Source organism: Bombus terrestris, chromosome 7 (assembly GCF_910591885.1).
Source record: "Bombus terrestris chromosome 7, iyBomTerr1.2, whole genome shotgun sequence".
NCBI lineage: Eukaryota > Metazoa > Arthropoda > Insecta > Hymenoptera > Apidae > Bombus > Bombus terrestris.
In genome coordinates this window covers 16,444,230-16,463,018 of record NC_063275.1, presented here as the reverse complement: position 1 = coordinate 16,463,018, position 18,789 = coordinate 16,444,230, and the positions used below count along the sequence as shown (strand labels likewise).

Genomic DNA, 18,789 nt, shown 5'->3' with positions numbered 1-18,789 from the left:
ATGAAATTCTCCTAACGCGACATAGATATCCCAAACTCGTTATTTTTATCCGGGATGGAGTCACGATTGCGACGAAAAATCGACCCCTTTTCCAGAACCAGCAACGGATCCAGGTCTCTGGTGTACGGTCAGAAGATCGTAGGTAGCTTTACATCGCCGCGTGTAGCTTCGGTACAGGCCGCCACCGAGAGACAAATGGCGGCGGTTATCTTGGAAGGGCCGACGGAGCGGTGGGAGCAAAGGGAAAGATAAAGAGAAATACGGAGAGAGGAGAAACTGTGGAATCGCTGCTGGAAAACGGGCGCCGGCTGGGAGGGGGGCGGTTGGAAGAAGGTGGATAAGTAAGAGGGTAGGACACAGGGAGACGAAGTCGAGTAAGGAAGATGGGATGAAAACATCGATTGCAGGGGCTTGTAACACCGCGGTACGAACAGAGGGATCAGGCCGAGCGATAAACCAAGCGGCCTGGAAAATGCCGGATCAACGGCGCGATGTTTCAGCAAAAACTGCCTGGAATCGGTACAGCCACGGCTCAAGGAGAACCGAGGAAAAGGGGCAGAGAATGAAACAGACTGGAGAAAGAAAAGAGACCTCTCCCGTTTTCTGCTTCTATCTTCAACCCCCTTACCACCGGTGGAACGAAGCTAACTGTGTACATAGACGTATATAGCTAGACCTTTCGCGGTATATGCGACACTATATCGTTTACCCCTGTGGACTCTCTGCTCCCCTTCCCCTTCTATGCTCGCGAATCCCGACAGATTTATGAGGAAAGTAATACGAATTAAACTGACGTTTGTTCCTGTACCTTTTTCTAAGTGTGTGTGCGCGAGATAAACGTTAGGAAAAACTCACGAGATTGAAAGACGATGGTGTAAGTATCCTCGAGAAAGAAGAGTACATAGCGAGGAAAATTTTATAGGATGAAACTGCAGTATGAGAAGGTTAAATTTTCCCGTGTTATAATTACCGTAGAATTTAATCAAAAATTTGTAACAGAAAAATAATTATTTAGTGTGATATCATAAGATACTAGGAGATATCTGTAAACAGATGCGATAAAGGAAACAATATTTTTTGTTTTGTAAGTACGATGTGACGAATGATACGTGATACTGAATTTGAAAAATAAAACCGGACATCTATAAAAAGATGGAAGAAATATCTAAGTGGAGGTATGGTAAAGACCATTCCTATTGTACCAGATCATTCTTACTACATATTCTATTCCCACCATACCGATAAGTTTATCGATTTTAACTCGGTTGATACTTGTTACGATCTTATATCTCATACTCATTACCATGTAGTAACTTTCTACTCATCTAGTTTTAATTCCATCCGTTAGTGGCGTTGTGATGTTATTCTATGCCAAGTCGGTAACGTCAAAAGTGATGTAAAACTGATAAAAGAATCATGTAACAGAAAAATTTAGAGCCTTAATTCTATGTTACGATTCATCCATATTTATTTTCATCTTACAAAAATGTACTTGTACGTATTTATTATACCGTTAACTTTTACTGTTATATAAACCAGTGAATTATTATTAATCTATAACTCTAACAATTGTATTGATGAGCAGCTTTTGTTTCGAAGATCTAATAGTACTAATAGTATACCATAGTATTACAATATTCGATTTAAAAATAGATTTGAATTACCCGCCATGACACCATACACCACGTACAGTTATTTGCGGTCACATGATCATGGTAGTGCCTGTGGTCACATGCTAGTGGCGACACTTACGGCAACACTTTGTACCTTAATCAACCAATGGTTAAGCCACTACGATACATGACAAATTGCCGTTTTGGAAACTAAAACAGTGGGTATAATAACAGGTACGTGTGTCTTATTATTGCCATACATATCGGTATTTTCATTTGGAACTCTGTTATAAGAACATGTTGTACCATTCTGCTTACATCATTCTACGAAAAGCTGATGCAGCAGCGACCGGCACTATACCATTTACAAACACGTAGAAGCATATATATGATATCTACAGAAACATACATATGCTCATAAACTTTTTCTTAATGCAAACATTGAACAAAATACATCGGGTGATTTTTAAATCAGCATATAATAATTATTTTGCCAACGTTACATATTACATCTACATAGTACTATTTTATAATACTATGTGTTTCGATCAATGCGCTAGATACTGGATAGTGGTGCCTTTCGCAGAATAAACGAAAACTACTATCAACGTCCTACGGTTAATCAAAGTTAAACCGATAATGAAGATCAATTATAGATTCATATTCAACAACTTTGTCGTCGAACATAAATATCACAGAAATTTTAGTAGCATCATATTAATTAATAACAACATTTACTAAGAATTTATAATAAATCTCTTGCATATTGGCTGCGGATTAAATACAAAAGATGGCTTAAATCAGGAATTTTTTACTGCTGTGAATAAATATTGATATACCAACGAAGTTGGTTATGTTAAATATGTAGCGCGGAAACTCTGTTTCACCAAGGTACTTCAAAAAAGTAGTGGTGATGGCGTATATTAAAATGTAAGGCAGATTTCTGTAAATCTCACAAAAAGAATTACACTACTTACATTACGCGTTGAAGTATCAATTAATTAATTTATCGCTAGATCGTCACACATTATATCAGTTGCTTCGTAAAATATCGTACATACAATCTTTCACTGTACTATTCATAAATTTGAAACGTAGATAACTGGATAACGTCACACATGCAATAACGCTAATCTTACGTTACACGAAAACACACGAAGCAAGCCGAATCCTGTCGATCGCTCGCTTTAAATTTATCATTTAACTTTTGACGTAGTACTGTGCTTGCGTGGATCAGATCCCTTGATGCTCGAACAGGTTAAATATATCGAACTCTCGTGACTCGATCTTTTAAACTTCCTTCGATCTCTGGTGCCACGCCATATGCAATTAGGAAAACATTGAAGCTTGCTATGCAGGACACGATAATATAGGTAATTTAATTTTCTCAATTTTCTCATGGATATGTATAAAACTTGAAGTAAATCGGATAATGTTTGTAGAAATTATGAAACATGAATTACAATGATGTATCGAAATAGAATCACAAAAATATTCCAACAAATGTTTTGTACAGAAGCTGTAAACATTAGCAGTTAGTCATTCAGTGACGTAGAAACATCGTATAGTAAGTTTCGATGTTATCTAATCGGACAACTCATACGGAAAGTGGATATTAAAAATAAGCTATATAAATTTTAAAGTCGATTCATTAAATCGATTGACAGAACAGAGTGGTTCAAAAATTGAAAGCATTTTGTAATTTCTGTTCGGTAAAGAAGAGACACGGAGATATTTGCATACGTTTATGCTTCTAAAATGCTTCTGCAGTAACGATTACTTTACTCTAGTAAGTTGGGAACGTAATTATTGCTAGTCGAGTACGTGGATGATTAAATTATAAATAAATTGTTCTCCTCCATAGCTTGTAATTGCCAATAGAAACAAATTATGAACATTATTTTTAACAAATTTACATGTTTCTTCGATATTTCGACATAATATACGGAAGATTATAAATATGTATGAAGGATCCAAATATCCACTTTATATTTGGAACTGATAGATCACGTTCAATTTTCCAAATGTTTACGTAATTTAACCTCGATAAAATAAACCTTCGCCAACGGATTATGGTGACTTTTGGTGTCATGTTCTCACTGCTTAGGACAGATAGACCAGCGCAACGAGCTCGCCATCTTCTGCGACAGCGTAATTACATTAATGGCGGAGTGACCTCATTCACCATTTTCATCCGTGATGATAATGTTCACGATGCAATCCGTTTCGGTAGAAATTTTCACATAAAATTTCGGATTTGTTTATACGACCGATGCTCGATCGAGTAGTCGGCAAATCGACTTTTTTGCTGCGACCATAAAACTTCTATTCCCAGTTTTCCTTCAGCGTCTCTCGACAACAAAGCAATGAAACTTCACCGGAAACGAAGCACTTTTTAACAAACACGTGTGCGTCGTTCCATATAGTTCATATTGTGAAATCATTCTGTGAATTTGTTCCAGGCATGTCGCACAACACGAATAGGGAATGCAGCGTGGAATCGGAAGAACGAGTTCCCATTTTGCAACCAGATGAGCAACTATCGAAGAGACTGAATATTTTGACTGATCACTTTCAGTCGACGTACAATGTGAAACCTTCGTTTTTCGTCAGAGTTCCGGGAAGGTAAATTTTGTAATTTTAAAATCAATGGTTTATATGTTAATTAAGATCAAATTATCTGCAAATTGTAATATATACGTTGTAAGCAATTTATTAACGGCGAAGCAAAGTTATTTTCACTGTCGTTTCAATAGATAATTGCAGAGACATCGAACTTCCATTTCTCCAAGTAATTGCGGTTATTTTGATCATCTGTCGTAGAGTTAATTTAATTGGCGAACACATCGATTACTGCGGATATGCTGTTTGTCCGATGGCCATTGAACAAGATATACTCGTTGCTGTAGCACTCTCGAAGGGCAATGACATTCGTCTTACAAATATAGACCCGAAATACAAATATTTCCAGTGCAATTTCAAAGACGTTAGGTGAGTAAAAATCGTGATGTATCCATCAAAAGAAATTTCAATTGGAAGTCTAAGAAAATCTTACGTATCATACAAGTTTTGAAGGTCTATCTTATTTTACGTAGAGTATTGTAATAGGTGCTGCAAGTTTCTTGAGTTTCCCTGTATTTTCTATTTTTACTGCAAGTGAACAACCTGATATATCGTAACGTGTAATCTGAAAGTGCAACTTGTATACGCATGGATCCATTAGCAAGAAATATCGCGATTCTCTACTACGAAAGACAAACTTATTATATCGCAAGCTTTCAAGGCTGTAAGTAATTGAAGTGTTTTGCTATATATTCCGCTTCCGGAAACACGATTTAGGGTCGAGTTGCAAATTTATCGCCTTCTCCTCTGAGTTTCCTACTTAACGCGAACACGTAAAGAATACTTTAAGTGGGGATATACATAAAAGAAACACCGACTTCTGACAAAATGTTCACTCAAATCGATTACTATGCCTGGTATCACGATTTTATAAACTAAGAGCTAGAAACATTATCGGAGTAACAAATAGTCCCCCGCCCCCAAAGAGAAACAAAATTTCAAATTATTCTAAGCACAAATCGAAATATCAATTACGCACTCTTATTCCGCTATTGCTTTACGAATTACCGAATGAATACTTGCCACGGTGTAATACAAAATTCCGTACACAGCTTCAGAATGGAATTTCATCGTAAGAAATTTCCGCGGGATATTTCTCGCGAGGACAAAAATAAATGGCATTCGGTCGGACGTGAAACTAATTTGCCGGAAAGGTAGAGAACGTGGCCACGTTGGATTAAAGAGGCCGCAATGAAATGAAAGGTAGGACGATAAAGCCGGCCACGTAATTTCATTAGCTGCATCGTGTTTAGCGGCCGTCAATTGAAAATCTCCGCTGCCTTCCAAGAAGTTTCCGGATAATCGCGACGGTTAGACAAGCTTGCAGGACATGTCTTCGATCGCTGATCGATCAGCGAAATTATTAAACGGAGTACGATCAGAATAGATTCGGTGGACCGTCAAGGTGTTATTGGAACGAACGGTGAAAGACCAGAAATGCAGAAATGGATGAATCGTAAAGCGATACCCGAACAAAATTTCCAGTTTTATTCCACTCTCTTGAACGAAAATCATGACTTTGTAAAATATTGAGGTCGTATCTTTATTTTTGTATTTACAATGATGAAAGTGGTAGATGAAACCAAACATTTTATACGCAAGGTTAAAAAGTAAATTGTCAGAAACATCTCTTAGCATTCGCGCGATCAATTTATTTCTAAAGAGTGGTGAGCGATATATATGTTTGCATCCGTAAATATCAAGAGGGAAATATTTGTGAAATATGACGAGTTCCATAAAACGATGGAAAGGGTTCAAGGCTGTTATGTATTACATATGTAGGAATTGTTGCCGGTTATCTGCAGTCCATTACGCATGAAAATACAATTGTTTGAGCAAATTGAGGTCCTTGTAACGCATCAACGATGGGGCCGATATTTTAAATTTTAGGTCTTCTAAGTCGCATAACAGCACGATTTGTTTTACGGTCATTATAAAATAAAATATTAGTTATTATAAACTTAGGAATATTTACAAAATTGTATTGACATAAAAACATACTTCTATGCGAATTAAAGAACATAAATCATTCGAGAAAATTGTTTCTGCGGTTCGTGGTAGGAGAAAATATCTTTTCTGTTAACGCAACGACTGTATATTTCACTGTAATGACATGAAATTTGAATGTATGTAATGAGATTTAGAAAAAAGAAGCAACCGACCGCAACTTGTAGTCTTCGATTAATCTTTGTGTCACCGTTGAGCATCCAGGAGAAGCAATTTTCGCATATAATAACCACGGTTTTCCGAGCCAAAGGAAAAAGATGAAGTTTGTCGTAATGTAAACAAAAAAAGGATAATACTACGAAGCTGAGAAATTCTCTCATTTTTATGGTGCAGATTTTGTTACCCTTTATTATCTTTTTCAACCTTTATGAATATGTCATGGAAATATATATGCAGAAATCCGTGAGATTTGCAAACAATGTTGTAAAGGGAACTAATCCTCGCGAAAAAATAAATGTAAAATTTGGCAGCGCAAAAGTGGCAGTAAAGAGCATCGGGAAAATATCTAAACGTATTTCATCCTGCAGTAGAGAATTATTACGGTAAAATTAACATTAAAAAATCTGGCACGAAATATTATTAAGCAACAATGTTTTAAATATATTTTATTTGTTATTTGTAAGGTTTCCGATATAAATTTTTTAATATTGATTTTGTAAAAAAAACTTTCCATGTTTTTTATACTGCAGCATTTTTTATCTAATTTATCCAAAGAAGAAAATACCTTAAAAATGGGTGAAGCTATAAGATAACTGCGAAAAGAGAAATAAATTCACATTTCCTGCGTAGTGTTTGCATCAAGGACGCCGGCAGTGGTCCAGACTGGTACAAATATTTCCTCTGCGGTGTGAAAGGAGCTCTTGAAGTGATCCCAGAGGAATGCGCACCTTCGGGAATCTTGGCTGCAGTTTGGGGTAACATTCCTCCTAATTCAGGGCTCTCGAGCTCTAGCGCGCTAGTTTCTGCCGCTGTTCTTGTGACTGTGCATATAAGCCAGGTGAGTGCTCTTTTCAGCTATTCCAATTTTTGTGTGATATTTCTATATATTTTCAAATTACATCCTCTTATTTCATTCGAACGAGAACCACTAAAAAGTTAAAAATATATTTGTAATGTAGAAACAATGAAAGTATGTTTAACTTGTATAAATTGGAACGAACGTCATTGAAACTTTGTAAAGAAAAGTATATTCTAAGTAAGTTTCGAAATGAAATGGCTGGAAAAGATTTTGGCGGAATTTGTAGGAAAAAGTTATATCTCAAGCTTATCCTGTCGACTCTTTCCGATAATACTTACCGCAATAATAGACAAAACGTATTATCGCCTTCATAACAATTTTATTCTAATACTGGAGGATATATTTCGAAAGTTTTGTATGTTTTCTTCTACTAACTATAGCATACGTCACTACTAAAATTCTCATTTATTTGTACAAATAATTCAAGACTCCGGTTAATTACGTAATAACCTTAACTAAAGAACAATGCTATCAACATTTTCATCGTCGTCCATAATAATAATTCTTCGAATAATTTTGTTCCTCTAAATTTAATCCTGACGTTGATATCAATTTAGGAAATGCTTAAAATATTTCTCACTTCTCACAGTGAAGTAATCCACTTTTAGGATGACCTAAGTTGCGTCCAATATCATGCATCCAAAATATCCTTCATGAAAGATTTATAGAGGTAGACAATCTGTTTCGCTTTATGTTGGAAATATTCGTGTAAAATTTTTATCTGATGCAAAAGTAAACAACACGATAGATATAGGAGATGATTTACATAACGTTTTATAGTCTGCATTCAGGATTAATAAACACTTGTTACCAATCACGAAATTGTGTGGACATAACGAGAATATAAACCATGTTTGTTATACATAAATATCTAATCTGCATTCTTGTTAGAACAATTCAAACGTTGGTATGAAACAGACGATAATTACACGTCTCTAGGGATAGCTCGTGTATGAAATTCACGTAGAGAAGAGGAACAATTATAATCGATGTTTCACATCCGAAAATGCAAAATGCAGATGATAAACGATTTATAGAAAAGATTTATATTAAAAAAATTGTTTAATTCTGGAATGTATCAAAAGTATGGAAAAGACGAAACAAATAATAAATATGTATATAGTACAGAAAAAAATACCCATGAAACATAAATATGACAAAAGGAAAAGCCTTCAAAGCAAGGGATGTTTAGCGAAAAAGTAAGGAACGTTGAGCCTGAGTGCTTCAAAGCCGAGAATCGCAATTTATAAAGCTACGTGATTAACAGGCTGCACGGGGTATCAGTGTCACGTTCCGGATGCAGCCGGTTCGTTATGATTAAATCACGTATACATGCACGCAAAGTTATCCCGACGCGTTGTCGCTGCAATGGTTTTGCTTATAGACATGGTGGAAAAAGAGGACATTTCGGTCCGCCTTTGTACAAGAGATAAGTAAAATCTCATTGTTCTGCTCCCTCGTTGCCAAGAGAAACATCATTCTTTTCCCTTAGTCTTTCTCTTTCCTACTTGCTATTCCTTCCTCTATGTCTCCAGACTTGCAAGATCGATGAGAAAAGTTCTCTGGACCCTAATGTCTCTTTCAACGAAGTCATGAGCACGAGGCGCTCACTGACCTTCAAGATTATGCGTGCAGTGTTTCCGAAAGGAATGTCTCAAGAATGTCTAATACCTTCCGGCCCATTACCCGCGCTTCCGTCGCCACAAGCGCATGTCTTATTTGCGGATTGTTTTACATGTAACTACTAGAACTCTGCGCTACGAAATCGATTCCCTAATACATACCACCATATTTGAACGGTATTGCCAATACCGCCGGTGGATATTGCGAATGTGAGCAAAATGAATTGCTAGGGTTCTGTGTTGCCAATAAATCGAATACGCTTTGATTTCCGTCAAAGAGGATTTAGAAAATTGAGTAGTTTTTATACGAAATTCCTTTGATTTCTCTCGTACGTGTTTCACCATATACGTATGACGACTATAATAGCGACTACAAAAAAGTCCGCAAAAAAAATTTTCACGGTGTTGAAAAGTTCGTTGAATGAAAGGAATTTCGTTTCGTTCTTTCATCACTTAAAAAAGGTTCTCTCTTTGAATGGTTGGAAATTGAAAGTGCCACCGACAACTACAGATTCGATTCGTTCTCTGTTTCAGCGTCAATTACCCAGACGATAGAAACTCGTAAAAAAGTAGAATCAAACAAGAAATTTTGTGTATTATTATTTATCTTGATATTTCCATGATATTATTCTTTTTTATTTTCCTGGATACTCGTGGATCTTATCTTAAAGGTGAAAGCAAATTTAATTAGCGATCCGCCGCGCAAATTTCAACCGGCAAGAACAGGACAAATTTGCTCTTTTAGTCGAAACAGTCCTGGATTTCTCTGTCATTTCCGCAATTACAAGGTGTATTTAGGCCGCAGTGCAGTTCAACAGGCTTTCACGCGGGCACCCGCCGATGCCCGCGGGCAGAGCTGAGGGCAATCTCGGCAATCTAACGATGTCACATACATTAAAGCAGAGTAGGAGATAGACACTTGCGGTAGGGCTGTAGGCTAGTAAACCGTAATGTCGTTTAGCGATTGTTGTTAACTGTTTTATTGCGAAACGCAATTCTCCTTTTTAGGACAGGCGGTTGTTACTACGTACGTATGTACATGCATACCTCCATGCACCGTTACCGATTTGTTTACTCTTGGAAAACCTAATATCTACCCCTACAGACAATGATTAAGTAGCACTGGTTTAAGAAATATTTTCAAAGTTCAGAGATATTTACTTTCGTGTTCTTCGTGCAATGGGTGCGAATTAAAAATAATATAACGACTTTCAAACAACAAAATCGTTTCTATTACAGTACCAATTGCCAAAACGCGAGTTGGCTACCATCAGCGCCAGCGCTGAGAGATATATCGGCACTCAGGGTGGCGGAATGGATCAAGCGATCGCGTTCCTCGGAAAGGCAGGTAATTGTTTCTTCATTTCCAGAGGAAATCGTTGATAGCTTGATTGTTATTGTGTAATTTATAGCTATGAATATATTTATACTAATACCTATTAATACCCACGAAGGTTCTGCAATGCTAATCGAGTTCAACCCCTTGCGTGGTACCGACGTCACGTTACCGAAAACCGCAGTGTTCGTAATAGCGCACAGTCAGGCTTGTCACAACAAAGCCTCCACAACGGATTATAATCTAAGAGTTGCGGAATGTCGATTGGCAGCGCAGGTAACGTGCCATCTACAGTTGCGGATTTGAATAATGATTAATTATCGTTTTGTTGAAACAGACAGATTTACATGTTATTAATTAATGACGAAGCCGATTAAGTTACCATGAATTGAATGCTATAGCAAATAATCAATTTTATGATGTTAAAAATAAAGTAATTAATACAGTGGTAATAATGAATGATTGTAGAGGGAATACAGAGGCATTTGAAAATGTATTCGCTTGATATATTTATCCGGATGAGAATAAACACTCGAAGATTCGTTCGGACATAGTTTCAAAGGAATGAATAAAATTTCATCTCAATCAAGATTTATAATTGTTAAGCGACCTCAAGCGATGTGCTACACGTAACTTGTCTTTTCGTCAGGGATAATATCAAAATTACAAGAACAGTCTGAATTGTTTTTATATTTTTATATTAATCCTTTATGTATCTCTCTCTCTCTCTCTCTCTCTCTCTCTCTCTCAGTTTGTGAAAAAGTTTCTGATATTTCTACTTAAAAAATTTTAAGAGATCTGAGTTTCTTCTAAGTAAAGCTATCACATACGTTTATAGATGATAGCAAAGAAACGGAACAAACCTTGGGAACGTGTACAAAGATTAATCGATGTCCAGGAAAGTCTTGGTATGAGTGAAGATGAAATGGTCTCTGTTGTAACAACCGACCTCCACGAAGAGCCATATACTTTGAACGAGGTATGCAATTGACATAACAGAGATAATGATAATATCGAATCGATGTTTAAACGCTATGTCATTAGAACAACTTTACCGCCGCTAAAAAAAATATAGTAGACATAAGATATCATATCGATTGCTTCTTATTCTTTTAAAATTCATTAAATTTTTTATGATGTTTAAGACAAATATTTTTCAAATCGGCGATTTTTTAGTTCAGTATTGATAGCCATATACGTTGCTTTTCTAGATCAGCAAGAGCCTCGACACGACAAACGAGAGGCTCCGAGAAATATCGTCGGTGCAATCCTTTGGCGATGCGCAACCTTTTAAACTGAAGCAGCGTGCCCTTCATGTGTATCAAGGTGACAAAGTCTATGATAAAATTGTTGCGTGCTAGTTAGGAAATATATACAATATTTTTCCTTTCCGCTTCTTCGTGAAACTCATATTTATTAGCTTGAAAAGATTCCAGAAGAATTTTCTCTTGGCAAACAACGCCTTATTTATACCATAATATTTCTTAGGAAAGTTCTCGCTTAATTTCAACCGCATTTTCAGCAGAATAATTCATACATGCAAATTCCGCTTATTTATCGAAGAAACGATAATTTAACATTGCTCATAAATGATGAAAGAGTCAAATATTAGATCTCGCTCAAATCTAGAAAACTTTGTCAACCTTTAGTTTTTGCGAAGTTAGTGAAAACAAACAAACAACAAACAGTGAGATTACACTGCTTATGCTTACCAAGGGATCAAAAAATTGTTAGTCCAGCTGGGAGAAACAGTATCACTCGTATGCATTTCTTCCTGAAGCGATAAATTTTCACAACGACAGTTTATCGATTTTGACCGCCATTTATTTGCAACCAACCGTATTCGGCTCAAGCCATAGAATTTATTGGCCTGGAAACCCAACGAAAACCACGCGGAAAACCTTTCGCAGTATCTGTCCAGATTTTTTGCCCACAGATTTCGCTCATCCAACGATCAAAGTTAGCTGTCGCTAGCCGGGGGGCAAATTTCTTTTTGAATACCAACAAACAAACAGATAGAAAGCACAATCAAAAACAAAACCAAATATCACGAAACATCATACCGTACTAAATCGAATGACTAAAATTAAGTCAAAAATTAAGTCGTCTAGCTTCCAGTAGAAAATTTCCATGAAAATTCCAGTGTATTTTCACTGGAATTAGACTCGTTACGTCGCTCGTTATTCTCGTATGAATAATGGTGTTGCTCTTTATCGTGTTATTTCGAACGATTGAATTTCATACGTTCACCGCGAATATAATAATAGAAGCAATGCCCATATGACACACCAGTCTCGTTATGTTTCCCTAAACAACTTCTGTTCACGAAGCACACAATATAACACGCTCTAGTAACGTGTACTCTCGATTACGAATGCACATGCACAGCCTATCATCCACTTGTATTCATTATTGGCACGATTATTAAATTTCAATCGATTGAACCACCATATGATTTCGTACGCATTTTAGAGGCAGCCAGAGTGGTCAAATTCCAGCGTATCAGCGAGGAAAGTGCCATTACAGAAGACGAGAAGCTACGACAGCTAGGCAACCTAATGTCCAACAGCCACGCCAGTCTGCGCAAACTATACGAGTGCAGCCATCCCAACGTTGACTCGCTCGTCGACAAAGCTATGGCATGCGATGCATTCGGAGCAAGACTCACGGGAGCTGGGTAAGAGGAACTTTGAACTCGGATAACAGTCGCGTCATGTGTACCAGTTGTAAATGAAATTTTAGCATATAGAATGGTAGATACGATATGTCTTATATGTATTATTCGTGGCGGTTAAATTGGATGATCAAAGAAAATGAAACCGAGAAGACAGTTCAAAGTTACATGTCGAATTTATGAGCTCGGATAACATCAGATAGGAGTCGAGAACTATGTTTCATGACTTCAAATTAAGGAGATTGTGGATCTATAGATAGATATTGGATTTTCATTGAAACTTCATAATTTTAGTACCAATTTTGAAGTTCTTTTATTTAATATTCTCCGTTCCTGCTTGTTCGATTTTTTTAACCGAGTGATGACCACTAAAAGTTCGTGGCACACCTTAAAACTCTATCAGTTATGAACTTCATTATAACCCACGAGTTCCATCCACGATAACCACACTTTTGCCAATTGAAATTGGAACGCAACCAAATAAAAGAAAATGAGTCCAGAAACCGACTCGGAAGAATGGGTTAATCGTTTTGCGATGAAAATCTAATGAATTTCTCTATATCGGAGAGCACTTAAATGACTTTAAAAGACTATTACGTTTTTGTTCAGAATAAAAGTAAATTCTCTATCGCGTACATTTTATCTACATCAAACTTCTTTTCTCAATATTTTCTTTAATTTCTCTTTTAAGAAAAAAAGGATATAAGGTCTTGATGACATTAACTTTTGATGAAAAGACATAAACTTACGGTGTCGAATATACACCTCGATAAAAAAAGATCGATTCATGGGTGTGTTTGCCAACGTAGTGTGTTTCAAAGAAATTACTTTAACAACGCGATGGCACGCAACCCAAGCGCAAATTATGGAACATCCAATGTCATTGGCAATATTTTGGACGTACAAATTCGTTGATTATCGAGAACGAATTTTACGTTGCAATTTCATTTTACATCAATTTCATCGCACATATTGTAAAATACATGGTGAGATTAATAAAATGACACGATCGTGTAATTTGATTTTACATAGGTGGGGTGGTTGCATAGTGGCCATCACAACGAAAAACAAGGTTTCTCAATTTGTGGATAAGCTGAAAGAGGAGATCGGCCGATGTGAGATAAAAGACGAGTTCAAGCTGGGCGATCTGGTCTTTCCGACGGAACCGAATCAGGGTGCTGCAATTTATACAACCTAGTTGTCTTTTTCTATTTTCATTTCACATTCTTCTTACATTTCATAAGTCGTTGACTATCTATTTACCAAACGTTCACCTAATTATCTCTGCGATCATGTAATAGTACATGTACAAAGAATAGATAAATTCAATGTCAGGATAATCTGTATCCTGTATATCGTATGTGAATAGCGTTTACTATTTGTCGATTATGATCCATGATGCCTTCTCGCGGCTAATGGTACACCTATAGTTAATGAAATTTATATGGCAAATATATGAAATTTTAATATTTTATAAGTTTATAAGAAATAATATGAAATATACAAACGGAGGATTATACAAATATTTAGATATGTCTTTAAAAAAGCTTCCCCTTAAAAAGCAGTGCCAATATAAATGCAACAAGATGCAATTTGTCCGTAATCCTGAAGCCTTTCCCCCAATTCCTCATGATTAAATGTATTAGCAGCAACGGAATATTCGGTGTCATCCCAAACTGATTTACGGCCGGTAAGATGAAAGGGATGAAGCAGAAAATTAAGGATTTGGTAGGCTTTCCGCAGAAGCTTCTCTATTTTCGAGGACTAGTCTCGTTGGTCGAGAGATCTGATAGTCATTAACGATCAACACCGGAACTACGTAGCAAATGGGTCGTCTGCGTCAGCCTTTCTAAAACTTTATCAAAGTTGAATTCGAAAGGATAAAGCTGTGAATAAATGGAATTTGTCAAGAGAAAATTTCCATTCGACCCAGATTTTCGCCTAAAGACGTTCTTATGTACTTCGGTCTTGGGAATTCTATCACAGACATGGAAATTAGAGAAGGACAGCGGGTGTACAAGGAAGTCAGGTGTAACTGATTGCGAATTTGTTCAAGTTCCTCCGTGGCACATGGTTCATTGTGTTAGTGTGAGAAACGGTATTAAATTTGAAGTGGCACGAAATCCATCGAAGAATTTCCTTCATTGAAAGATACTTAAATTTTCCAGAAAATATTTATACCTTCTTTATGTTTATACTTTCTTTTCCTTTCTTTCTAGATTGCTTCGTAGAAAATATTTAAGAAAATAAGAAGGACAAAATTGCAAATCGAGAATTCACACATGAAAGTACTTTTCTTCGTGGGATAGGTCGCTTGATAGCTTAAGTGGACATTGATATTGATTTTCTACCGTCAGTCAATGCTAATAAATTTCTCGATAAGAGAAAAACGTACCAGTCACCGAAAACTAGCTTTATCGCTGGGATCAGCTGCTACGTCCTGTCGATTTAGTTTTCTAGCATGATGAAAAAAAGATTTAATTCAACTTGTACTGTAGTTTCTTCTATCAGTACGTTTTACTTTTGATTTAAATATCTCTAGTATAGTATAGTTTAAAATTTATTACTCTGAAACTTTAAATTACATTCAATATTCAGTTTATCGAATCTTCTTTGCCAGTCGTAAACTAGACAGGCTATTTTCGCAACCAAGCGTGAAATAGCTCATGAATTTCGCATGGAACAACAATAATCGTAAAATATCTCAGATAATAAGTTTAAAACTATACAATATTGCGATACATACACGCAAAAATAATCTTACGAAAACATACAAGTTCAGGTTCAAAAAATTGCGAAGAATCTGAAAGTTGTCTTATTACATGGCATCTTTTTCTGCTATAATCTGACTTATTATTATCACACTCTTTTTCATCTCAGTACCAGTCTCGACAACGAATTTTCCTCACGATTGTTTTAGCCTCTGTTCTTAGCTACGTTTAATTTATTTATTTCGTACCTATTCATGATATCGAATGTTCATGATATCAATGTGGAACTGAAAATACAATGCAATGACGGTTCACAATTTGTTGAGATGCAAAACTTCTGTTGGACAGCCATCAGTGTTATGGAAATAATCGTGAAAATAGACATAGAAATGGACATGGAAATAGACGTGGTTCTGTAAACTGCGGTGAACCGTGTAAAATAAATCAGTATATATTAACAGAGTAGGGAAGACCGACAATCCGAGAGCCTTATCAGAAACCTCGAAATTTATTTACGGTGCGGTTGTGTGGTCGACGACACCGACACCTTCGTGCTCATCGTTGTATCAATCAATGAATATCTAAAACTATATTCAGCATTCTTCATTTTGATACTACTGAACTAAATCCATGGTATATGGCCCTAACTATCCATGTAATCCCAACTAAAGTTTTGAACCCTTATCATATCAAGTTAGTATAAATTTTGACGTCTATCCTATGTTTATTCAGTAGTAATTTCTCTAAAATCGTTCTTGCCGATTAACTGTCTATTATGGACGTTTCTGATTCCAAATACTTGCCCCAACAATGTCCATCCCAGATCGATGATGGAAAGAGATCTGTCACCATACGATCCTCTTGATAGTATGTTCCTAGGGTGCACCCTACTGTGATGGAATTGAAAGTTTGAAAAATTTCCACATTCAGGAAAACAATAATATCACGAGGACAAAAGCTAGCTTTCCAAGAAAAAGAAATTCTAACAATGAAAATCAATGTAAGGACGAAATCACAGTAACAGCTGAAGAAAAATTCTAGTAGTAAAATAATGTAGCGATACGATTTCAAAGAAAGAAGTCCAACAATAAAAAGCAGCACAAGATATCAACAAAGGGAGAACAATACCAAAATATAAAACACGTAAAGTTTCTATAGATGAATATACGACAGATTCCAAGATTCTCTCGAGCGATTTAGAATTTTTAAATTAAAGAATATATGTCGAATATCTCAGAATTGTTGTTTTAAGTGAAACTGAATTAATTGAAGTTACCGATGTAAAAATATGGCAGACAGATAATACAGATATGTACAATGTATATTGCAAAAAATATTATAACTGACTGTATCGGAAGTATTCTACGAGGAAAACTTCTATTTTGAATTGTGTAACAATTTTGCTGCAACCTACTTTACGTACACGTCGCTTATAAAAACTAAATTTACTTCATGTTATTTTTAATAATTATTAGAGCTCTCTATACTATGTTATCCAAAAGCTCTTGAGAATCATTAATAATGCGACATAGTATATAAATTTCGCTGTCCTCCAGGCTAAGTGTGTTTCTAGGTAAAATGTGTACTAAACAAAATGGAAGGGTATTGTGGCTCACTAAATGTTTCTAGACGCGAATTACCATTCCTTTTCCCATTTCGCTTAAAAAGCAAAGCGCGTTACTGGAAAAGGAAAAAATTAAAAAGTTACAGAAAAGCAAAGCTCTGTAGGTATCAAGAAGAAAAGATGTCGCGTTTCTATATGCGTTTTACTAGTCTTTATTTCCCTGAGGATGTAACAAATAAGCTTTAAGTGAATGCCACTCAAGCTTTGGCACGATTTCAAAGTAACATGTCTTTCATATTTTTACATTAAACCTGAAGTCTAGTTTTTTGCTTTAAACGATGAAAAAGATTTATATTATAAACCCGCAAAATATGAAATGTTCTCATTGTTGTTTTAACTTTTGTAATTGGTATTTAAACGATAATAAATAGCTCAGGTTATAAATATCGCACTCATTCCACAAACCCGACGGGAGCCTTCGTTTATTTATTCCAGACAAATGACGTGATAAGATGTTATTGGGGTAGACCCTATGGCAGATCAAGAGGAAGTGAGTCTGGAATTTATTCTGATCCTCTCATATTGGTACACGTATGGTAAAAACACAGGATACCTTCATCCTATTGCATGCACACCAATGTCAGCCAAAGTGAACGCAAAAAGACTTTTATTTTTGAAAATACTAAACTGTTTGCAATTATTATTCCAATTATCTATTTATTATTCTGCATTGGACAGAATATGAATTATGACTCTCTCATTGGAGAATAATTCGATTTAAATCTGCAATTAAAAATATGATATTTATGATTAAATAGTACTGAGAATTCAATTTTTATAAACGAACGTTTCGCTTTGACTTTATGTTTAACAAAAAAACGCTTAACGTGATAAGCTATTAGAAACGCGCATATAAAAAGCATTTTCTCTCCTTCAAAATATGGAAACAAATTTTACGTAAACCTAAAACGAGAACGGGATTTATAGCGTAGCAGGAAAATTCTTATTTTATGTGTTGCCAAATTCTCTGAAATACAGGTAGAAAAGCGGTCTCGCTCCGAAACATTTGGGGAAGCAAAAGCGCAAACTCCATACTAATTTGTCCTGCACGCGCTTCGTACATTCTCATTCGTAAAATTCATGGAACAATTACTGGTACAATTATTCCGATGAAAAATTTACAGTTAATGCGAAGTTTGAATAATGGGTGAAAATCGTATTTACTAATGCGTATTTTAATTAATCATAAAGTTAAATGGGAAGAAGGAAATGGTGTTTAATAAGATAAAACACATTAAGTGTAAAATTAAGAATTCTACTTTTATTCTCGTCGTATTCATGTCGCCACTTTTTCATCGCACTGCTACCGCAATTTATACCGCGTTCACACGTCTATGCGATGGAGAACACTATTGTCTACGGAGAGATAACCTTCCTTCGTGAAAACGAATTCTCCTCTACGTCAATGTTCGCGATATAAATTCTACGAAATAGGTTCTGTTGTTTACAGGTGTCCTGATTTATACAGAGCAGCGAAACCCTCGGAACCTTCTCCATCCATTGTAATTGTGGAAGGTACGGGAGCGAAACTCGAAACGTTATGAGCGCTGTACTATAAATGT

The 18,789-nt window shown here is 36.0% G+C and overlaps 1 protein-coding gene and 1 long non-coding RNA gene across 7 annotated transcripts in view; one reads left to right on the top strand and one right to left on the bottom strand.

Moving 5' to 3' along the window:
* The window catches only part of LOC125385505, a 145,538-nt gene extending 142,812 nt beyond the window's left edge, over positions 1 to 2,726 (bottom strand). For all 3 annotated transcript variants that reach the window (XR_007224876.1, XR_007224878.1, XR_007224877.1), the window contains exon 1: positions 2,591 to 2,726. This is a non-coding gene — a long non-coding RNA (uncharacterized LOC125385505). The remainder of the gene's footprint in view (positions 1 to 2,590) is intronic.
* On the top strand, positions 1,736 to 14,417 carry LOC100648022 (N-acetylgalactosamine kinase). 4 transcript variants are annotated; one of them, XM_012310473.3, is made up of 10 exons: positions 1,736 to 1,847; positions 4,076 to 4,238; positions 4,437 to 4,604; positions 7,032 to 7,239; positions 10,122 to 10,230; positions 10,337 to 10,494; positions 11,057 to 11,197; positions 11,430 to 11,544; positions 12,691 to 12,895; positions 13,925 to 14,417. In XM_012310473.3, the coding sequence occupies exons 2-10, from the start codon at positions 4,078 to 4,080 to the stop codon at positions 14,088 to 14,090; spliced, it is 1,431 nt and encodes a 476-aa protein (XP_012165863.1). In that variant the 5' UTR covers positions 1,736 to 1,847; positions 4,076 to 4,077; the 3' UTR covers positions 14,091 to 14,417. The 4 variants fall into 4 exon arrangements, with proteins under 4 accessions (XP_012165863.1, XP_003396756.1, XP_012165864.1 ...); XM_003396708.4 differs by lacking the exon at positions 1,736 to 1,847 and adding an exon at positions 2,825 to 2,986; XM_012310474.3 differs by lacking the exon at positions 1,736 to 1,847 and adding an exon at positions 3,200 to 3,402.
* The last annotated feature ends 4,372 nt before the right edge of the window (positions 14,418 to 18,789 follow it).

Excerpts from the sequence above, each read along its gene's own strand:
- LOC100648022 (XM_020863648.2), top strand. The coding sequence starts at position 3,686 with ATGGTGACTTTTGGTGTCATGTTCTCACTGCTTAGGACAGATAGACCA. Across the intron at positions 11,198-11,429 it reads AGCCATATACTTTGAACGAG|ATCAGCAAGAGCCTCGACAC; the intron begins GTATGCAATTGA and ends TTGCTTTTCTAG. Across the intron at positions 11,545-12,690 it reads TGCCCTTCATGTGTATCAAG|AGGCAGCCAGAGTGGTCAAA; the intron begins GTGACAAAGTCT and ends TACGCATTTTAG.